This window comes from Apium graveolens, chromosome 4 (assembly GCF_009905375.1).
Source record: "Apium graveolens cultivar Ventura chromosome 4, ASM990537v1, whole genome shotgun sequence".
Classification (NCBI taxonomy): Eukaryota; Viridiplantae; Streptophyta; class Magnoliopsida; order Apiales; family Apiaceae; genus Apium; species Apium graveolens.
In genome coordinates, this window is record NC_133650.1 from 272,020,843 (window position 1) to 272,044,895 (window position 24,053).

Here is a 24,053-nt window from a genome sequence, read left to right on the forward strand (position 1 = left end):
ATGAGGAGCCAATTTTGGGATTCCTTAACTAAATTTTCTGATTCAGCAATTATGATTTTAATTGTTCTGCTTTATTGCAGATATCAGTTTTTATATCAAAAGACCATATATATGTAATACTGAACTTGCTGAGCATTTCTTTCGCTCATAATTGCCTATTTTTAAATTTAACCTTCCAGTGAGGATTAACTGGCGCTATTTAGCCGAGTAATTCGAGAAAGCAAAGAAGAAACTTTTGGAAGGTGGTTGGTCCAGGATTTGCGGACTAGTATAAGTTCTATTGTGTAAAGTTGTGTGCGTATATATATATATTATAGTTGTGTTATCATATATTTGGGCCTAGTATACTTCCTTTCGAAGTTATACTAGCGGGTTTAGTTTTGAGTTTGTAAATAGCTGAAAAGATATTTTAAAAGAAAGGAAAAATTTATTTGTGGAATTTGGAATTCTTGTTTCTAGAACTATAACCTAAAAATATTTTGGATTAGTTTGGGGTCGCAGATATTATATTTCAATTGTTGAGAACTGTTTGCTATTAAACATGTTGTTTTATATTGAGTTTTGATCGTGACGACAAAATCGTCTGACCCTGAATTTGGGGTGTTACAATTTTGATATAAATTTATCCAAAAATAGTGTAATGAATTGAAAATAGTCTTAGAACAAATGGGTGAATGAGTCTAACTGAAATGTATCAGTCATTTATTCTTGTTCATATTGTTTATTTTAAACATTAATTCTGCTGGAAGATTCGCATTCATCTGAACAACTTCTGGACTGGTCATTGCAAAAAATTTTGCTGAACCATTACTCGACAGTTTCACCTCAACTCCCCCTCTTTATTTGGCACCTCCACTTTCTACCTTATTTAGGTGGAAATCAATTTTATTATTATTATTTTTTTAATTTTGTTTATTTAATATTATGTATTTTATAATTTACATAACTTAGATGAGGATGTAGTTAATAATATAATTTTTATTAAAAAAATTAATATTAATTTTACAAAGTTCTTTAAGAATTCCCTAAATTTAATTTAAGATAATTTTAAAAAAATAAGTATATACAATACTATAACATAATAATACTATGAAGTAGAAAAATTTAATATCATTAAATTTAAAAAGTATTAATTTTATCATTCAGAAAAACTTTTATATTAATTTAACAAATAATATTACTAATTCAGCATTCAGATTAATCACTCATTCAAAATTGTAATCATTCATAAATTATCATACAGATTTAATAAATGAGCCATTAGCTTTTTGACATCAAATTTTAAAAGTTCTAGTAAAAAATATTAAATTAACACTTTGATTCTCAACTTCTTTTTCTAAAAGAACAATAACTCTTTACTACGTGATCAACGAATCATAGACTTGAACGGATACTCCTACAATTATTTATAGTTACCTCCGGCGCACACCTCCAATTATCTTGTTTCCATCGACTAACAAAACACACACTTAAACACACACAAATAATGGCTTCAAATCTCGTGATGATCTTCACTAATCTCACTAATCTCAAATACTCAGACAGCATAACAGTAGTAGCAATCTCAATCCTCACAGCAATCATCTGCGAAACCATCTCATATCTCTTAATCTACCGCACTAACTCCTACAAATCCCTCAAATCAACAATCGACAAAGCTTCTAAGAAGCTCGAAACCCTAAAAACTGACCCGTTCGCGCCAAAACTCTCCCTCAAAAAGTCAAAAACCAAGAAAATCGACCGGTTCGAGACCAACTTAAAGGAATCGAACCGCGATCTGTCGATGTTTAAGTTCAAATCTGGCGCTGTTGTGGCCTTGATTTTGTTTGTTGTGTTTAGGTTTTTGAGTAATTTGTTTGAAGGCAAGGCGGTTGCGAAACTGCCGTTTGTACCGTTTAAGATTGTGCAGAAGATGAGTCATCGGGGATTAGAAGGAGATGATTATACGGACTGCGCGATGGCGTTTTTGTATTTTTTGTGTTCGATTAGTATTAGGACTAATTTGCAGAAGTTTTTGGGGTTTTCGCCGCCTCGTGGTGCTGCTGGACCTGGACTTTTGGCAATGCCTGATGTCAAAACTGAGTGAGATAGTTGATTATCTTTTTCGAGTTTAGTGTTTTTAAATAATTCGATTTGCATTTCGTTTCGCGATGCCTAATGTGGGAAAATAGAGCAAAGGTTCATCTTTAGCATGACAGAGTATTCTTGAAAGTTTAACTAGAGCATTCTTAGAAAATTTACAAGTTGTAAGAATTGTACTTCGATGAGAGTGGGATCGGCTATATTTTAAAAATTATATGTTAATATTAATTTTAATTGTTATAAATAGAATATTTAATTTTAATATGATCATATATGACATGGAGTTATATTCTACATGATAAGTTTGCCTTAAATTTTAAGGATGGTGATGTCATGTTGGAGAGCAATTTATTTTTACACAATTTTTATAATTTTATATATGGTATGCCACCTAAATTTTTAGCTAAGAATCTTGATTAATATTCTGAACAATTTTTCAATATATCTACACTTAAATATCTCCTAGCTTATAACCTGTGCGATACACGGATTATTTTTAATACTTGAATAATTTTTAATAATATAATTATATCTTAAAATTATTATATTTTGATATATATTTTCAATTGTTGAAAAATAAATTAAATAACATAATAAGTTATAATAATAAATATTTTGTGATAATTTGAGACTTGACTGAAAATAAATAATATAATATATATGTTGTTCACGAGACTCGAGTCCTGAACCTATAAAAATTGTTAAAATAAAAAATATAAAAGTTTAAATATAATAAGCTGTTGACGGGGTTCGAACTCTGGATACATAAGAACAGTTTAAATATTAAGATAATATTATTTTATAATTGCATCCAACGGTTCCCATCTATCTAACTTTAGATATAACGGTTATTATTTGTTATATCAAACAACTATACCGAACAACTGACTACCTAATATAAGATGTTTTGTGATATTTTGAGACTTAACTGAAAATAATGTAATATAATATAATATGTTGTTTACGGGACTCGAGCCCCCAACATGTATAAATTATTAAAATAAAGAATATAAAAGTTTAAATATAATAAGCCGTTGAAAGGGTTCAAACCCTGGATTCATGAGAGAATTTTAAATATTATTATAATATTATTTTAATATTGCATCCAACGGTTCCCATTTATCTGACTTTAGATCTAACAGTTGTTATTTGTCGTACCAAACAACTGCATCGAACAACCGACTACCAAATAGTGGGTGTTCTGCTTATAATAGTATAGTATAGATAGATGTAGAAATTGTTAAAATAAAGAATGTAAAAATTTAAATATAATAAGCCGTTGATAGGGTTCAAACCCTGAATCTATGAGAACATTCTAAATATTATTAAAATATTATTTTAATATTGCATCCAACGGTTCCCATTTATCTGACTTTAGATCTAACAATTGTTATTTGTCGTACCAAACAACTGTACCGAACAACCGACTATCAAATAGAGAGTGTTCTACCATAAGCAGTATAGTATAGATAGATAGATATATATGTGCAGCTTGTGTTGCTTACATGTACACGCTTAGCTAATGCACAGATCCGTGCTTGAGGGTGTGCGAGGTGTTCGACTGAACAGGGCCCTTAATCACTCTAGGACACATTTTTTTATATAGGTGTATATATAGTTAAAAATAAAAAAATTTAGAATTAAAATTTTTAATGTTAAAAAATGTAAATGAAAAGAAAAACGTTTGAGATATAGTATTATACAATAACATGATTTTGATTGATTTCTTTAATAAGTCAAATAAATTCTAGAAACAATAATATAAAAATCATATTAATAGAAATAAATATTTATATCAAAAATTGTTATCAGTGTCCTCCTTACGCTTCTAACAAGATAAACTTCCCATTTAAATACCAATTTCATTGATTTCATTAACATAGTAATTTAACTATGTATACTAGCTCATTTTTTTTTCTCCCTTATTTGATTTCATATATTTACTTGTTCTATTATTTTACAATTTTGTTAATTTTCATTATGTAATATAGTTAATTTATACACCTTCAATTGTTATATTAATTTTAAAGTTTACATGCTTTTTTATTATTTAATGTATTTTAAAAAAAAAAATTATTAGGACACTTTTTTAAAATCTTGCACAGGGCCCTCTAAATCTCAGACACGGCTCTGCTAATGCACTTGTTGAAACTGCTTTTTACCTGAGATTATGGCCGGGTCACCGCCCGGAACGAAAATTTTGGAGAAAAAAATGGAAGGAAACTTCTTTTCAAATCTTCAGATTTCTTTCACTCTCTTTCCAAAATTGTTAACAAAAAGAAAGAAATCAAATATTTTGATTTCTTTCCTTTTCCCTCAGAAAAAACCTTTTCTCTCCCAAACAAACGTTTTGGAATACGGCGTTGAAGAAACAAATACACTAGACACTAGTTCAAGTAATAATGTGAGATTCTGTAATGCAGTTGGTACAAAAAGTTATACGAGATTATACGAGAACAAGCACCCAGACCACAACATTATCAGACACCCAATGCTTGAGGGGTAAACAAGTGTTCACATTATAACTAGCTAAAATAAAAAACAACACGAACTGTACAAATATTTGTTATCCTCCCAGAGGTCTGGAAAACTCTCACCCTAAAACAAAGCACAAGATTTCTGTATTTCTATTTACACACTTATCTGAAAGTTCCTAATTTAATTTCTACTATTCCAAATATCATAATTATCATCAAATGTAGGGCTTTCTCTAGTTAAGTCAGATGCATTTACTTCCGCTCCATGAGATTTCTTCAGCTTTGCAACAAGGACCCACATGTTTGCAAGTTCATTTTCAAGATAAGCCTCTTTTTGTTTGGATTCCTCGACTCTTCTAAGAAGCTCAGCCTCTCTTTGATCCTTTTCTGCTAAGGCAGCTTCATACGAGTGCTCTCTTTCCCGAAACGACGCCAGTTCCCTCTTAGTTTCTGGGTTTACTATGCCTTGCTCATGTCGTTTAAGAATGACATCCCTTCTGCCGGTTCTGTTGGCAGCAGTTGTTCTGCGCTGTGTTTGGGAATTCTTTTGTGCCGCGAGCTCTGCAGCTAGTTTCTCGTTATGGTTCATGAGCTTTGCAACTTCTTCTGACAGTGCCTTTAACTCGACTGCCGCAGCAGATGCTAACCCTTTGGCATATGAACTTTCTTCTGCAAGTTTCTGGTTCTGTATATCTAGCTTCTCTTTTGACTCGGTTAGTGTAGTCAGTTTCCCTGTGAGATCTTTAATGTCCATCTAATCAAATGTAAGAGTAAGAAATCAGTCGGAATATTGTATACAATGGCATGCCAAGATCTACGTAAATGCAAAAACCTTATAAGCATGTAAAACAATGTTGAAAGTTTTTTTTTTTTTGGCAAGTATACAATGTTGAAAGATGTTCCACAAGAGTATGCATCTTTGTTTAACGATCTTTAATCATGTTCCCACACAAACACACACAAAATCCACTGAGCAATCGGACTGATCAATTTGCCTCCACCCGTCCCACAGGTTTCGAACCGCATCCACACTGGTCAATGCAGATAATTAAGCGAGTTGACTAGATAACGGTGCGGAGCAGATAACACCTGATATGAAAAATCTATACGAGTTGGATTTGGGTATACTATATCAAAACTATCTAGTCTAGTATAATGGATGCGAAGTGGACTATCTTTTTAAATGCGGAGTGGATGACGGATATCATAAAACCCGCCCCAAACCCTACCCATTATCATCCGAGGAATATAGATCAACCATCTGACTAACAGGAGTCCTCTTGCTCTTGTTTCGTGCCTGAGAGCCCAAGGGTTATGTTATCAAATATTTTGACAAACATTTTTTGTTTTTTTTGTTTTTAGTTTAAAATTGACTGTTTTGTGTATGTCTGGTCACATAATCATATGCTATATAATACATCACACACTCAAGTCAAAGAAAAAGTAAACAAAAAAGTACTTAAAAACACTGGAATAGGTCATGTAAGATTAATGGAAATAAGGTAGCCCCCCTTCATTAGTTATTGAGCGGCACGTCAAACAAGGTTTGATTTTTTGATTTAAATCTCACTGGACCAATTAGAAGCATGATTATGTAGAAACATTGTTCAAATGAAAGAAACCCAGGGGCCATAGTCTTTCTTTGGAGTTTGCTCCTGCCATTATTGGTATTCCTGTCTCTATTCATACAAGTTAAGTCTTTAACTTGATAATTAGACCTTGTATTTGGCAGACAAGACATAGACGTCAGTCATAAAAACTCAGTTTATCGTGTTAACGGTTAACCCACCCTTTACTTTACTACTATCTCTTTCTACCTTAAACAGTTGGTCAGATATTTTCAATTTTTCAGCATAAATTTATTCCATCAGTTCCCAACAACAGTGACAGAGTTCTAATTTCTATTTAGATAAGTTCCATTCCAATTAAACCATTGTTTAATAGGAAAAATAACAATCACCCTTCAACACTTTTACCACGTCACTCGTGAAGAAATTTTATGATCTAATTCCAATTCTTAAAAATGCAGCCAGGTATAGAGATAAAGATATGAACCTGAGCTTTCAAAAATAACCCTTCGTATTTATCTTTCAACACTGTACTCTCCTTCTCAGTAGAGAGTTCCCCTTCCATATTTTGTGTTTCATTGTACTGATTTGAATTACCAATCATGCGGCTGATTTTTTTTAACTCATGTGCTTCAGAGAGCTGATCTCTCAAGGTCAAAACTGTTTGTTGCAATTTTTCGCATTCATGTATCTGACAGAAAGTTGAGCTTTTGTCAGAGTTGGCCTTGAATAAGGATCAACAAGGACTTTTGAAAAAACTGCTGTAAGGATACAATACCTTTTGGTTGAGCTGCTCCTGAATGATTCTGTTGTCTGCAATTTTAACCTGGAAAATAAAATATACCTTATATTATATAACACTTATTACAAGCTCAACAACACACAAGGTCCTAGCTCCTGCTTTCAAAATTTTACTTTGGAGGTTCAAAATTTTACTTTGGAGGTTCTCTGCTTTATTCATCTTCGCGGACGTAAATTGCAATGACATTTGCGCTCTAATAGTAAAAAAGTTGAAATGTTCAAATAAAACATCACCTCCAGTTCAAAGGACTTTTCGTTCAATTGAGTCTCTAGCTCAGCTACGGACTGCACCATGGAAAGACATTTAAATTGTGAAGCAAGTAGAAAACCTTAATTCAATTAGGGTATAGAACAAAATAAGTTGCTCATACTTCTGACAGTTTCAACTTATTCAGGCTGTCAAGAAAGAAATAACGTAAGTAGTTCTCCTAGGATAGCTATTTTTTTGTATCATTCCTATTGATTACACCATTCAACTTTTCCAGTTCCACCTTCATTGAGTAGAAACTGTTATCTTGATATTGATTATGACATTATACTAGCAGTTGAACAAGCTGTCAAATTAACTTTTACTTGTATATATTTACTCTTGGGGTTTCTTAGGCCTCGTCAGACAATTGCCTCAGTACACTAAAAGAGAAAGTCTACCTCTCTTGATAGGATTCTTTGCTGCTCCCTTAGAAGATCTATCTTGTCCAGCGTATGCATGCTAGTCTAGCATCAGAAAAGAGATAACACTTTAAATCCATCTATTCATGACTGGATATTTTTCAAAGGAAACCAACCAGTAATAGTAAATTAGCCAATACATTTAAATACTTCAGAAATTTAGAGCATGAGAATTGTGAGTTGATTGACACTACCTAAATTGCAACGTATTTGCTAACCCTCTATTACAAGAAATAGCAAAAAAATCACTCTGGTGCACAAATTTGGACATGGTCAAGTTGAAAATTATTCTTGCATGTACTTAAAGGAGTAATAGATGACATTCTTTTTCTCTTGAATGCGAACTCAAATTTGAAAAGCCAAAATGACTAAAGGAAAACCTAACCCATTATATTTATATATTAATAACACAAAAAAAAATATTAAGCATATCTAACTGATTGTACATCCTAAAAACAAACACTAACAGCTGAAATTGAATTCTGAAAACGTTATACACGTGAACTTTTAAACAGAGCCAACATGTTTTCTTAAATATGATAAAAATAGCTCATGGTAATGAGAGATGGCCCAAAATGAGAGGATTCAACATTAGTCCCATTTTATTTAGCAAAAAATAAGTCAAATAAAAACAATATCGGTACCATTTTACTGTTCAGGTAGACACAAATTATTATGTGTATTCTGCAAATCACAAAAAAAATTATTTTAGTTAAATGCTTCCAGCATATCCTTTCAAAAAAAAAAATGCTTCCAGCATATTTAGCCACGGTAGAGCTTATATTTGTTTTACCTAATGTGACCAAACATGCATCACTAGAATGTGTGTCATGCTACAATCTACTCCTATATTCGTATAAGGTAATCTACCCTCTATTCAAAAATCAACACCTTTACTATAAAGGTATGGAGGTTTATGGAAAAACGCTGATACACATTCAGATAATACCTACTATTAGTGTAGAAAGAGCTAAAAATATAGATTGCAGTATTGTGGGCAATCTTCTATGTAATGATTTTGCGAAATCTATAATGTGTTCTGTAATAATGTACGGAGTATATAATAAATGTATTATTTTAGGCAATCTCCTATGTAAATATACCACAATCAAAATTTTGGGCTGTCTTCTAATACACCTCTCATTCTACCTTTCTTACAAACAACAGAGAGCAGTATAGTATCATTGCAGTGAAAGCTGAAAAATGTTACAGACTAGGCAGGCTTAGTGAGCTTCAAGGCTGAAAAGAAGGATCAGATATATAAAAGCCTCGTGAATCTTGGAACGGTGAGGCCTCATACTTTGCAATTATTTTATTAGTGTAAAAGTTTTTTTTATGTATCAGTTCTAATTACTGTGAGAATGTTCTTGACCACTTTCAAGTTGCTTTACCTCAACCGCATTATGATTTATATTATTCTTTAGAATCCAATGTCAAATCCTAATGCATGAACACATTCGAGTAAAGCAACCGCAAAATGTTGTTAAGAACATTCTTACAGATATAGGAAGATACACACAGAACAAACTATTACACGGGTAAAGAAAGGGAAAAGGAGAAGGCGTCACAGTTCCAAGAGTCACGAAGGCTTCTATCTATATTTACATAAGATCATTGTTTTCGACAAAAACCTTAAAGATGTTGATCGAAGTTAGAGCGAACTAGATATCAATTAGAGCCACAAAATAATCAAAGAAAGAAAGATGCATCTGCCTAGAATTATCCCAAAATACACCCGCTGTGACAAATTAACACCTTCACTTTCGGTGTTTTCACAATACGGGAAACACTATACTGTCTCTAAAGAAGGTAAAATGAAAAGTATATCAGAACTTAAGAATATTGCCCCAAGATATAGATTGTAATTTTTATATAGAAGATTGCCCAAAATAATACCATGTTAATATTGAAGATTGCTGAAAATACTATAATCCAAATTGTTGGCCCTTTATACCCTATTATGTGAGAATGTATCAGCATTTTTCACATAACTTCCACTATACCATTAGTGAAGGCTCTGGCTTAAGCATGCAAATATTTTTAAGGTGGGGGAGATTGTAGTATGATATGCATTCTAGTGATGTGTGTTTCACATTAGTTATATTGAAAACTACAAATAATCTAGGAGAATCGAACTTGGACCTACCATGGCTAAATACACAGACATTTGTTAGTTTCAGGGATACAAAAAATAATTATGCATACCTGAACGGTAAAGTGAGACACAATATTGAATCCCGGCATTTTGGGCCATCTTTCTCCAATATGAGCTATTTTTATACATATTTTTTCAATTTACAGTATCTAAGCTTTGCTCTACTCTAAATTTATTTAACTGGTTAATTGCAAGCATAGCAGTCTGGCTTTGGTATTGTAGAAGATTTACACATGTACCTTGAATATCTATGAATTTTCGTATCCAAATGTTGAAAGCAAAGCAAAGATCCATACAGCATTTAACATGGACAACAAATTTATTTACATACCAGAGGAGATTCCTGTTGTAAAGATTCTTCAGGAGTTTCCCTCTCATGCCGAATGTCCGATGGAAGATCAGCAGATGGAGTATTTTCTGTAGGTGTGGAATGTGAAAGTCTGGATTCCATAAGAAGATTACCACTTTCTGCTTTAGGTGTTGAGGGTGTGCTCATAGACTTGGTGCCACTTGATCTATCACTAGTGCTTGTAAAAGTTCCCGAGCCACTATCTCGCTTCTGTGAAACAATACCATATTTGATTTAGTGATCATCGTCTTATCCACCCCCCCCACCTGATAACAGAACCAATTGACCCGTGAATCGAGTTTAATTACAATACACAAGGTCGACTTAATTATTCATCTGATCAGATTTTAAAAACATCTTGTATATTACCAATTTCTTATTTTTGTGAAATCATGTGTTACATATGAGTACTAGATATGGGAACTGGGTTTTAGAAACAATTGGAACTAGGTTTTCTAGCTGATTGATCAACAAGTGCAAAAGTTAAAATTAGGCAATAAATGATACGTAAACAGAAACATTGAGCTGCAATAGTTAAATTTAAACTTGCCCGTGGCTTTAACCAGTTTAACAATCCATTTTTCCGGGGTGTCTTCCCCTCCTTCAATGTTTCATCTGCTGTTTCAAAGTTTTCATCAAGAGAAGTGTAAGTATCAATGTGTTCCTCATCCACAATCAAATCTCTCCTTCTAAATGGAAGATATGCAAGCTGGAAATTGTTAATTAAAAAATTTAGTCAGAGTGTGCACGTGTATTACTATAAATATTCAAAGTACTTTTTGGTTTTTGCTCTGTTAAAGACAACCACACTACCTCTTCTTCTCCAAACGAATGGCGTCTTCTTTGACCAGGTCGATGAGGAAATATAGACTGTGCGTCTTTAGTAGAGACCAGGATCAACCTTGTTAATCGTTGGATTCTGCTCAACAAAACAGCTTTGGCATCTTCCTCTTGTTCCAACCTCGATTGTAACTTGATTTGACCATCTTGTAACTATAAATATACCAGGAAGTCATAAGGTTATAACAAACAATTTTACATATACATGGTACATATCTAACGGTCTTTATAAGTTACAATGCATATCTACCAAAAGATAATAAATGCATTTAAGTTAATATTGTGACTGTATTTGCCTTGGTGCAACGATTGTACTTTGGGAGAGGAAAAACGTATATCTAAATGTGAATGACTACAAGAACAGTTAGACAACAAAAAAAACCACTAACAAGTAAAAAATATTAGATCTGCTTGGCAAATACAAATAATTGTAAAAGCTTAGATGCAGTTTTGAGCTATTGCATTTTACATAACCAACATCTATACATGCATTTATATAAATGTAACTCGTTGATCTGATTAGCGTTTTTTACTATAAAAATTCCACTAAAGCTTTGGAAAATAATTTCTAGATCTAATAGACAAACTAGGTCATTCAAAGACTAAAATAAACAGGAAATGGAGATTTGCTGACGGAGAATCCTGCATCTACTATTAAGGCCAGACAGGACAAATGCGACCTCTATATATGCATTATGATATATGTAGAGAGTTTCTGAAGAAAAAACTATGAACTTGTGAAGGAGGGATCAACAGCTAGATGTCATGCCAACAATTGAATGAATAAGACTCTAGGATTCACAATCCAAATAGGCCCACAAAGTGAAGGTGGGCATACTAAATGTCTGACAACATTGTCACCAAGTACCAAAATTATTGATTGTTTTATAAAGATAAGAGAAATTCATATTATAATGATTAATTACTTCATCTTGGAATTGATCATAGTCACCATCACTTATGGCGTGTTGGGGAAGGTGTTAGATAATAAACAAACTAATGTTGTTTCGTTATGGTACCAGGTTTACGTCTCCTATTCATATGACAGAAAGTGGACTCTAAATCAGTTATATGAAAAATGGAATCACTACTGATAGTACAATCTTATTCACATCCAAGAAACTGGAGTTCATTTAGATTCCGGCCCTCTTACAAAGCCTACAACTCTCAAAAAAGAAGTTAATTATTAATATGATATATAGAGGTTTAATATCGCCAGTACATCCACAAAATATGGCAAAGAAGAAAAGCTTCCAAATACAGACAAAAATTTAAATCTTAGAAGGGTACAGAAGGAAGAGGAATATGAGACTTGGTTGTACAGAGAATATTAGAAGCAAGCTGAATTTGAGGTACCTTCTGTTTGAGGAGTACTATGTCATCTCCTTCAGTGTGATTCAGATGAGGAACTGCAACTCCACCTCTCTTTATTTTTTCCAATTCCTCCTTCAGGGTCCGTATCTCATGTTGATACTTTTTGATAAGTGATTTTTCATCAATTATCTGCAGGTTCATATGATTAAAGTTATTCAGGAATGTAAACAAAGACATAGAGAGTATCTTGATACTGTAAACAAGTATACCTTGTTTTGTGCTGCTTGAATTTCAATATGTTTTGCACGATGGGCGAATTTCAAAGTGTTGTGTGTCTCTTCTGAATTGCTTGAAGAGGGAGTAACAGTGCAAATGAGCTGAAAGTCACAAAACATACACAAAATTTACAGCAACTCGGTCATTTTATCTATTGCTTGAATCAGTAGCATTGATGTTTTCTTAGCTTTACATGCCACTTTACTAATCAAATAGAGATAAGTCTTGGAGTATTTCAGATATATAAAAACTTACGGATACTCTGCCATGACCACTTAATGAAGACTGAAGAAGCCTCGTCAACTTTGAATCTCTGTACGGTACATGTGAAGCCTTTCCATCTGTTAGCTTCGAAATTACCTATTTAGCAAGAAAAAAAAACTTCGAAATTACTTGAGAATGATGTCATATTAGCACAATGCATACTCCCGACCATCTACACACATAGATGTCCATTTTTATGAAAAGAAAAACAACACAGAAACCAACTATCCCACTGAGAGAACATTTGGCGGGAAAGAACCTATTGTACCCCTTGAAAATCTTTAACAGTACAAGTCAAATCATGACGTACAGGCAGCAAAATAATAATTGCTTACATCTTAGGTACTTTACTATGATGTACCCAGAATCAAACAATGCAGTATTTCAGAACTTATTGCATGCAACCTAAACTTAAAGACTTGCTATTATATGAGAAGAGAACAAAAGAAAACCAAAGAAAGACGGCTGTGTTGGAGGCCTTATTCAGAAAAACGATTTAAGAGTAAACAAATTTTGGGATCTCATATCTCTTGTTCAAGTATTAAAAGCTTTCTCTTTATAAGCTGGTTCCCTTATGCACACTGGAAGATGAAATTTAAATCTCTCTCCCAATTGTCAAGTAAAGTACTTGCAACATGGGGTTCTAAAGAAAATCATAGATAACACATTTAAGGTAAAGAACTTGGAGGTGGCCAAGCACAATCTCAGGTCTAAAATTTGAAATGCATAGATTTTACATAGACAGTAACTATCACACTGATATAATTATGGGAAAGGAGGCCTCACAGTTCCAAGAGTTAGAAGGCTTTTATTAATATAAGATCCTTCTTTTCGACGAATACCAGTTGTTTCAGCCTTGGAGCTCTCTGAACCTGCCAGATCTATTAGATTCTGCAAGGATAAAAGATGACAAGGTAAACGACGATAAATCCGCTAAAAGTTCTGAAATTGCAAGCATAGCGATATTTAAACACGTATGAATGCTTTAAAAATGTGCGAACTTAAAGCAGGGAAAGAAATAGATGTAATCAAACAGCTAATATCGATAAGAGCCATAAAACAGTCATAGAAAAAAGATGCAAGCCTAGAGTTATCCGCAAAACATACCAGCTGCGATAAATTAACAGCTTCGCCTTCATTGTTTTCACCACATGGACTACTCTCTATTGTCTGTAAAGAAGGTAGAGTGAAAAGGTATATTAGAAAATTAATACTAAAAAAAGAAGTTGGTGGCTAGAATATCATGAAGGCTGCCAAGTTCCTTAACAATATTTTTGGACACTTCATTCAAATCACAAATTCTTACTGAACTAAGTCATACGAGTTATATATAATTTCAAAGTTTAGACCTGGTACACATACTACGATGAAGTCACCTAAATTTCAAAAGACAATACCATGTTCACCAATAACGCGGATTGATTGGGTAAGAGAAAAAAGAGCAAGTAGGAAAAAGGGAATTCAGGGTGAATCGTTGAGTGTGAAGAATAAAGTCAATTACATATGCATATTTAAACACACGGTACATATAATAACCTACACACACACGCTCTGCATATAAGAACTTAATAGATGCATACAAATAGAGACTTATAATGTGTTATAGAGAAGAGTGCACTTTTAGTTATGTAAGAACTGGTCACAAATAAGAAACTGATATAGTCAGCAGGCTGGTCTGACAAGCAACTAATTCACCACTTGGCCGTCAAAGTAACTGCAAAAGAGCTATCACCGAAATTCAAAATAGAAGATTCAAAAATCACATAAGTGGATACTGGATAGTGTATCATTTGAGTTCAATAAAAATAAATGTCATGTAAATAAGAAGCTACATGCGACACACATACTTGTTTGACTGCACCTTAAAGTCTGAAACAAGGGAAACGCCATATAATTAGGCAAAAATCGAACATCGTAATTATCTTCAACAGACCAACACAAAAGTCCAGCAATACATTAGCACGCGCGCACACACACACATGTGTATTCCAGTTGTATAGCATAAATACCAGTGTAAATATTGTATGGCTCCTGCTGCTGTGTAAATTGAAGTTTGTAGAACCAACATGTCTGTGCTCTGCAACCATAAGGGAAAATCAGGTAAGAATGATACAAGCATTCTTGGGAATGTAACCAAGAAAATACAACTCCAAAATTGAAAGTAAAAACCTACTAATGGTGCATGAGTACATGTGCATTACTAAATAGGAGCAGAAGTTATAGTTATTAGTTTATTACAGACTAGTGTGTCTTACAAATGGGAGCTTCTACATATAATTTTATTTCGGGTGAAATTAGGATTCCTTTGAAAGATTTCATACTGGACCAAGGAATAGGATAATAATGTGGTGCCTTACTAGAACTTCTCACAAGCCCAAAAACAAGAGAGGCACGTGGAGAATTGGAGGAAAACTAACGGTATTCGGCACTCTAACAAACAAGAGATGGCAAATTCAGTAGTACAATATTCTTTTTTGCACAAAACTTGGACAGGAAAAACTGCAAGCTTAATATGATATAACAGCACCTTCTCCGGCTGCAATAAGAGAAAGGGCATGAGCAGGAGATAATACAACTTCCTCCTTTACTCCTTCAACAAATGTACCCTGCCAAACGAGTTGTATCGATAAGTTGTACTCATGCACACTGGAATTACATGATAAATTATTCAAAAATTGGCCAGATATCATTATCTTAAGTATATTTAGATATTTTTCAAGTCAATTACCCATATAAATTCATATGATCTACAGAAAGTTACTTAAGCTAATTATAGTGTGGTAGTATTTCAACAATCTTACAAAGCATTACAAGATAGGTAACAATAATCTTAATTAAGATTCTCGCTAAGAATACAAATCTCGGCATTCTTGTTAAGCTGTCCCTAAATGCCAAGGGTAATGACTTGGCTCTTGAAGGAAAAAGGTGAATAGGTGATAGGAAACACCAACAAAATGACATGAGAAATTTACATCTACAATGATATTAAAGCTCAAGTTTGGGAGAGCTCTAGAGTTCGTAACCCGCTACCCCTGTTATTATCTAACAGGCTACCGTTGTAAGCATTTTACTCCTTAATAAGATTGTTCCTTTTGGTAGGATTAGCGGCCAGCCTATATGTTATGGGGAATAAATGCTCCGGGCCAAATAGAGGGATTGTAATATATATCAACTAGTATGAGCGTCAAGTTAGTGTTTAATAATATATGATCCATCTGTTAGCTTTTTACCAACACTTTGGAAATCTAACAATTATATTTATTATCAGATATTTCCTGAATTAATAAGAAAAATATCTAATTTTGGTTTTGGAGATTGTGGAATGTAAAATTTCTAAGATTTGTATTATAATAAATACTAAGATTTTGGAGTTTTTTTTACCTACTCAGAATTTCTATGTGGTCTAATTTATATCCCGTTCCCACGTCCAATCCTCAACCAACCAGATACAACCTAATAATGTAAGTACCTTCAAGGACTGGGCATAAAAACATTCAGTCACTGACTTGATAATGAGGACAGAAGAACATGGTGATCTGTAGAACAAGGCCGGCATTTTAGACCCTAAAGTTTAAACGTGACTGTGTGAACATGCTAAACCCAAACCCGAGAGATGTACAATTTGATGGGACTTTTAATGAATATCAGAATATCTATTGACAGAAAAGGCTCACACTGTCAAATAATTTAAGATTTAAGGTCTAGAAGTACGAGTTCAAATGTTGAAATTCTCTGTTCATGTGTGTAAACATCAGGGTCTAAATTATTATTTAGCGTTGATAGATAAATACTGCAGGAGACAAGTCAGGCACAAACTTGTTGGAACTAATAATGGTAGACATCATCAAAATGATTGCAAACAGTACATATAAATATATTCGTAATAGAAATGTATGGTAGACCTGCACATCTTCTCTAATTCTCAAGTTCTGTCCTGCAGGATTCAGCAAGTCATTCACAACCTGAATTGATCAATGGGTGCATAGAATATTAATTTACAAAGAATAAGCTGCTAATCATAGATCGGACTTTTGAAGTTTTCAAGCAAGTGTAAAAATTTATGACAAAGAGAAGAAATGCGAGGTAAGTAACAGGATTGACAAGGTAAAGATTTGACAGATAATAAAACTTATCCTTATGCTTATTGACACTACCGCTGATTCTAGGAATATACTCAGAGATACTACAACTGAAATTTAAGGGAGTGCATGCACAAACTTTTATCTGTTAAGAAACTAAGAATCACAACTAGACAAATGAATAGACCAGCCAGAACTTCACCTCATTATAGATTTCCAAATATGAGACACGAAGCAGATATTCACGACTTGGTGTCTGCAGCATTGCATATGTTACAATTTATAAGTAATAAAAATAAATATTTAGGCATAGAAAGTAGTTGAATCTTGTACCTCCTGAATGATGCTGAAAGTATCTTTGACAGCCAAAGGTATAATTCCTGGTGACCGCTGATCTCCCTGTTTATGAGAACAATTAGCATAAGCATGCAAAGAAGTTCTCAACTCCTAACAGTAGCCGCTACCTATCCTACTATCCTAGACAAGTGTATTCACGCATAAGATAACAAAATGCATTCAATGGTCTGTCATGTTGGACTCAGGCTAATGATAAAGAATGTAGTTTTATGGTATTATCATGACTACTAAAAATGAAGCTTGGACTATTGCAATCTCAAACATTGGAAGGTTCCGTACATGCATAGTGTGTGTCTTCCCACTACTTGTCACACCATATGCAAAAATAGTGCCTGAAAGAAAACAAATTTATTTATGTTAAGGTAACAACAATAAATACGACCCTGACAGTATATTACATCTATGAAGAAATATATCAACATGAAAACTAAGATCTACAAACATTATAGAAAGCATTATGCAAATTGACAAGGCAAATGAATGTCTTAATACATTTCAGTATACTCCTGTGTAATCTACTAATATTTCACTAGGTGCAGCCTACCACGCAAAAAAGGACGACATGCAAATCTAGAATACTCATGTAGAAATAGTGCTACTTCTATCCTAAAATTATGGAGTTCTTGTGTACCCTTAATAATGGATATGGAATCTAGGGATTATACAATTTTAACCAGATTATCTGTATGGGTCTTGTTACTTGCGAAAGAAATACGATATATTATAATTCGTATGTTAGATATAACTAAGTTGAACTGTTGAAGAGATTGTCCAAACACCATTAGATTGAAGGTGTCGAAAAAGTTGACAAATCCAACTAGAAATCATCACTTAGCCTGATATTTGGTCATAAATTTTATTGGATTACGACTTACTAAAACTACTTAATTTCTCTGTTAAGAAGTTATAGCTCTTTGAGCATTACTTTTCCTTATCGATCTTCTAATGCAAGTAACTCTATAATAGTTGGAAAGTAGCACACTTTGACAGTGTTGATGAGAAATTGAAAAAATGCGGGAGGACTAACATTCTATCACTAATGTTTGTATTTTACTCAGACTGCTAATTTGGAGATCACAACAGTTAATTATTGGTCACCCTCTAAAAATATATTTAGATCATAATTCTTTGATTGTGCAGCTTAGTTATATTTCACATATCTTCGTTTTATGCCTGTTAACTCTTGTCAAACAGTGGTATCATCAATTACTTTTGCACCACTATATATATATATATATATAAAATCATGGCCTTCAATGTACTTCCATATCTCATAAAGATCTGGTGAACATCTTCAAGGTTGAAGAATATATACAGAGCCGATAGATAAAAGAATATTGACAATTACCGTTAATGCCCTCCATAGCACCGCTGATGACATGTTGAGCAGCAACATCATACACATGACATGTAGTAGTAGTTGGACCAAACACTTTGTCTGAGGCATTTATACATATTCAAAGAGTGAGCGCTACTGTAGATTAAAAAAACAATATCGAATTTGTGATTAAAATTATATACATGATTAATAATCAGCTATTCAGAATCACTTAAGCACAAAATTTTCGGATTATAGAAAAGCAGCAGCAATCCTACAACACATTTTTCTCCATTTCAATCAGTAACGCCACAGTAAATTTAAGCATGAGTTCATCCATCCCAGCTAAAGAAGACTTAGAAAACCCAGACTCAAAACTGCTCAAACTAGCATTAGAGGTGCCTAGGACAGACTAACACGCAATCATAAATAAAACTTTTCTGTCATTCCCATTCAGGTTCAATTTGAACCTTACAATTCGGTTAGTAAAATTGGAAGAGCTAAGGCTCCCATTCCCTCCCTTCCACGGATTGACCGCTTCAATGTCAAGTAATTTACAACCTGGGGTTGAAGCGGTTTTTCCATCTCCACATAGGCATCCCGCGTCCCAATCTCTTTATTTTTTTATTTGTAATACTGAAAAGAAACTTAATGTGCCTTTTCCATGTCTCCATCATAGGCTTGAAACAGGTATATTGAGGATACCTCAAGGAATAGCATAGCACCCAAACAACCCAAAAATTGCCAAGTATTCTGAAGAGAAATACTAGAACCTAACACATTATTTGGGACTGGTAGCAGTAATACTACAATGTTGCACAAAAGAAAAAAAAATGAATGTTCTTTCGAAGAGCAAGAAAAATCTGAAAGAAGGTGCATCAACCACAGAATATGTATCACCCTTAGAATTCTCAACACACAAGAACAGAAATCATATACCCAGTCGACTAGAGAATGAAAAGAATCAAAGGCTACTGAATATGCAGGATCGCATGAAGAGTTAAAGATATTTAAATTCTAAATCTAACATGTAGTATAAGAAATAATACTACAAGGTATATTTTTTCAAATATTCCTAATAGGATAATAGATATTCCTACATTAAAGTTAAATATCACTAATCTCAATTGGCAAAATAATAATTTAATTAAAAATCACTTACCTCGGTACATTGAATTACGTAAAATATTTCCATATTGAATAGAATAACACATGCTGCAATTTGCATTACATATCACTAATCTCTAGGTAGCTAGATAAACTGATCTTACCCAGAAAAGAGGGTAGAGAAACTGATGTGCTTCTTGATTCATTTTTTCATTGAAGTGATGTTAAAATAGAGGTGAATCGCTTATCAATCCTAGTGACATGAAGAAAATTAAAATTTCTTTGAATTTCCCTTTTTTGGACGGTCGACCCCGGTGATTAAAAAAACTACAACATAAATTAAAGGACTGCTATTAGGTTTATAGAGTGTATTAGTATATAGTCTATAGACTTCTAGTTTTTCTCTTTCACAACAATGCAACACATTAAAAGAAATTAATAATATTTTTTCATTTCCTTTACATGTGGTAAGTAGAAAAGGGGCAAAATATCTATCAACAGACTAGATTCAGACAGTATGACGTTTTACCAAAATTAGACTCTACTTTTAGCTTTAACTCATACAAATAATATCATCCATACAATCTAGCAGTTAGAGAGTTAGACATGATTAAAGTTAAACAAAGTTTAGTCTAAACTATAACAAGGTCCAAGAGGAAATTATATTGTTTAAAATATTGTAGATATTTCTGCTGGTAGCAGTGAATTTAAGAAGGGACACAGGAACACGCTGGCCCAGTTTAATGGCCCAAATGAACAAAGAAAGCAAATTAAAAAAGACTTTTGTAGTTATCGGGAATCAAATTTGAGAGTTATCTAAATTTATAATATGTGAAAAAAAAATCAGTTTTTAGATATAGATTTGCAAGTAAAACATACATACAAGGTCGCAGAATCACAATAAAAAATTGAGTTTTATAGTTCTATGAAACTCAAATTATTTCTATGAAACTCAATTTTTTTATTGTGATTCTGAGACCGAAATGGTAATCCTCCAGCATAGCTAGCCAAAAAAAAGTTGAATGATTGCCTTCTTTGTTCAAGGAAACAATCAAAAAATCAGTTAGCTTAGACATTATTTCTCCCACGGCGTTGCAAATAGTTGCATAGCAAATATATTTGTGGTTGAGATAACATCCACATCATATTAATCACCACAATATCTCACGAACGTTATCTATGGTTTCTTTCGCGAAGATATATAACATAATCTCCGATTCAAACTTAAGATTATTGGTGACCTAAAGTTTAAGGCTCCTCTAGGCTGTGCTCACATTCTCAATAGTTTTTTCCCTCTAAACAGTCTTTTTCTTCAGGTAGTTTTTTGTCTTGATCACATATCCTACAATAGAACTTGGTCTGATACATTATACATACATATATATTACATATCCATTTTTATTGTAGGTTGTCTTAATTACCAACGTAATGGAGCACACATATTTGTCTGTGTTTCCATGAAAAAAGCATGTAAATTTCTGTCAAAAGTTTCGGCCCTTTGCAAAGGAAATCTAAATTCCATCAATAATATTATATACAAAAATTTTGGATGATGCAATTTTGGCCTCCCTCCACAAATGCTAAAAAGAATTTTGTATAGACTTTTTTATGGACATCACCACTGTCTGCCTATGTATGTTACAGTTAATAATCAATACGAGCCTAAAATATTAATATATTTTAACCAAGTTTTATGAACTATGACCATCGACCAACACAAACTAACCAAAACGTAATTTTACTCTTGAATAAAAAGATTAAAAAAAATTATTGCGCATATGAAAGGACACTCGACCGGATACTTAAACTTTTTTAGCACCAACGGTCTCAAGATATGAGCCCAAAGATATTTACATTTCATCGTGAATGAAACCATTTAAAAGTACTAGTGATCAACATGAGGTAGAATGTAATGCCGAACCTCATAAATATTTAACATATAACTATCTACTGTCTAGAACACGTGTGTGAGGATTAATATGTAACTAACCAAATTTTTTATTACTTTTTTAGACAAAGAAGATTATGGCCCAACTTCTGATTACTATGTTTATCCTCAAATCACATGTATTTTGTTTGGAATTTGGATAATTCAGTATAAGAAGAGACAAAGACGCAAAACAAACCTAAGTAAAATTAATATCATTGCAAAATTGTAACAGCAACCAAAGTGGAGCCCCTTTTTTTGCATCTACTTTGAAGGTGATAACAAAGGGAATTTATAAATTATAAATGAAAGGGCATTTATAAATTATAAATGAAATCACAAATAAGCTAGCCTAATATGCAAACTTCTACAGAGACAAAAACTAGGCCAAGTTCTTATAGATTACCATGAGGATTAAGTTTGATACTCCCTCCATCTCGTATTATGTGTCAGGTTTTGACTAGTCAATGATTAAATTATTTGAACTTTGACCGCAAATTATACTTAATATATAATTAAATAAATTTCAAACTTATATCATTAGAAAATATATTTTATTCTCTATAAAATATCTTTCAATTTATAAAAATAGGACATAAATTTGTCTTAATTATCGGTCAAAATATGGTCAACTTGACTATGTAATAGTCAAAAGAGGACACATAATATGAGATGGAGGGAGTAAAGTTTTGTTTCACCGAAGGAACATTTTGAAATAGTTTATACTTCACAAAAGGAGCTCACTTTTCCTCTCTGAAAAATGTGTCTACTTTAATTTATGCAAAGTTGACAAAGACTTAATTGGCATGCCATTAATTTATACAATATAAAAATAAAATTGTTTTTTGGGTGTGAACATTGTACCATAGAAAAGTTGAAGCTAATTTATGAAAGAAAAAAAAAGTTACCTTGAGCACGTTTAAAATGTATTATTTTGGAATTAAAAAAAAGTTACTTCTGCATGTCACAGATAGACTAGTTACTATCTACTTTCTTTTGAGCTACATCTGCTATTTGTGTCATCTATCTTAATATTAATGACTTATTGTGACTGTATGACAGCGTGGAATAATCATTTCGTATGTTTTGCTATACAACTCTTTACTTGATAGAAAAATCTCACCAGAATTATATAATCACTAGAAACAAATAACTAAAAAACTGTCCAAGTAAGACCTAACAAAAGGACAACACAAAACACATCAAAGATAAACAATTAAAACTACAATATGATTCCAAAATAAAAATAAAAAATAAATAAATAGCTCCGTACCATACGCATACGCAATGGATGGATTGTGCTCGCCTCGCACAATCGATTCACCATCAGCATACCAAGCAATTTCCTCTCCTTGTCTAATTTCTCTTGGACTAATTCAATTAAAAAAATAACAAAATTATAATCAAATAAACCCAAAAACTATCAAATTAACCTCCCGAAAAATGAAAAAGTACCTGAGAGGCCGAAATCGAACAGTGACGGTCACATTCTCCTTCAATTTTCGCACATCGACAGGCAAATGGTGTTTGGCCTTACTTCTGGCAGTGGAAGAAGCTGGAGAGCTCAAATCATCAGCAGAAGCTTCTGGAAACTGTTTGGAAGAAGATGTAGTTGAAGATGAAGCTCTGGAACTCAAAATCTGCGATCTTAATCCTTGTTTAGACGCCATTGTGAATTAAAACAACCTGATTAATAACAACAAAAATCACAATTAACATAACATAATGTAAATTAAATGAACAATTAAGAATGATACAGGAAGTTTCAGATTTGAAAATTACCTAGGGTGCTATATTAGTACAGCATTGTTGTAGATGAATATGCACAAATAAAATAATAAATGGAGGGAAGAGATTATGATGGAGATGAAGAGGAGAAAGATTTAGCAATAGACTCCTGGGGGGTTTATTTAATTGAAGGGGGGTGAGGTGGGGTTTTGTTTTATGTTTGACTTGAAAATGATGCTCCAGTCCCCTCTTTTGTAAAAAAAGAGAGGATAGTTTCCCTTTTTGAGAGAGAGATCGAGAGAGAGAGAGAGAGAGACTGCGAGAGAGATATTTGTAATAGAGTGAGAAAGTTATGATCAGACAGTGAGTGTGTGTGACTATGTGAGAGAGAGAAAATGTGAAAAACAGAACTCAACGGCGTTCAATAACCGGGGGTTTCAAAAAAGCTGATGATATTTCTGTTTCATTTGTTACAACTGTTTCCGAGCAACCCAATTGGACCGATTAATATTTGTCAGAGACCCGGACTTGTATGAAATTTATTTAAACAAACTTAAGTTATTATTATCAAGAACCAATATTTTTTTTTCTCTGGTGTAATCACTGTATGGGAGGTTTGTTTTTCTCTTTAATATGTTAAACAAGATTGTGGGAGTTCGGTATGGCGTGAAATTAAGATTTAGATGAGCAATTGGCAGATCCTAATATCGAGTAAGAGAAAAATAAAGTTTTTATATTTGAT

At 33.0% G+C, this 24,053-nt stretch overlaps 2 protein-coding genes across 4 annotated transcripts; one reads left to right on the forward strand and one right to left on the reverse strand.

The window, feature by feature from the left end:
* The first annotated feature begins 1,352 nt into the window (after positions 1 to 1,352).
* Positions 1,353 to 2,346, forward strand: LOC141720991 (uncharacterized). Its single transcript, XM_074523713.1, has one exon. The coding sequence runs from the start codon at positions 1,487 to 1,489 to the stop codon at positions 2,084 to 2,086; it is 600 nt and encodes a 199-aa protein (XP_074379814.1). The 5' UTR covers positions 1,353 to 1,486; the 3' UTR covers positions 2,087 to 2,346.
* Positions 2,347 to 4,577: 2,231 nt separating this feature from the next.
* On the reverse strand, positions 4,578 to 23,845 carry LOC141720992 (kinesin-like protein KIN-7K, chloroplastic). Of its 3 annotated transcripts, none has more exons than XM_074523714.1 (23): positions 23,366 to 23,825; positions 23,039 to 23,269; positions 22,857 to 22,954; positions 18,580 to 18,669; positions 17,511 to 17,563; positions 17,208 to 17,273; positions 17,077 to 17,130; positions 16,698 to 16,757; positions 15,323 to 15,401; positions 14,805 to 14,872; positions 13,903 to 13,965; positions 13,582 to 13,686; positions 12,787 to 12,891; positions 12,525 to 12,632; positions 12,298 to 12,444; positions 10,915 to 11,094; positions 10,652 to 10,810; positions 10,084 to 10,311; positions 7,577 to 7,642; positions 7,163 to 7,213; positions 6,906 to 6,953; positions 6,615 to 6,818; positions 4,578 to 5,313 (listed from the first exon to the last, which is right to left on the reverse strand). In XM_074523714.1, the coding sequence occupies exons 2-23, from the start codon at positions 23,251 to 23,253 to the stop codon at positions 4,741 to 4,743; spliced, it is 2,820 nt and encodes a 939-aa protein (XP_074379815.1). In that variant the 5' UTR covers positions 23,254 to 23,269; positions 23,366 to 23,825; the 3' UTR covers positions 4,578 to 4,740. The 3 variants fall into 3 exon arrangements, 2 of the variants coding, with proteins under 2 accessions (XP_074379815.1, XP_074379816.1); XM_074523715.1 differs by lacking the exon at positions 4,578 to 5,313 and adding an exon at positions 5,327 to 5,648 and having other exon boundaries at positions 23,366 to 23,842; XR_012574623.1 differs by lacking the exon at positions 4,578 to 5,313 and having other exon boundaries at positions 6,730 to 6,818; positions 7,064 to 7,213; positions 23,366 to 23,845.
* Positions 23,846 to 24,053: the final 208 nt, after the last annotated feature.

Bases quoted from the DNA above. Each gene is read 5' to 3' on its own strand.
- LOC141720991 (XM_074523713.1), top strand. From the start codon at position 1,487: ATGGCTTCAAATCTCGTGATGATCTTCACTAATCTCACTAATCTCAAA.
- LOC141720992 (XM_074523714.1), bottom strand. From the start codon at position 23,253: ATGGCGTCTAAACAAGGATTAAGATCGCAGATTTTGAGTTCCAGAGCT. The intron at 17,274-17,510 runs GTACGGAACCTT...TCTCATAAACAG, and splicing joins GGAAGACACACACTATGCAT to GGAGATCAGCGGTCACCAGG. The intron at 10,811-10,914 runs GTAGTGTGGTTG...AACAATTTCCAG, and splicing joins ATTCGTTTGGAGAAGAAGAG to CTTGCATATCTTCCATTTAG.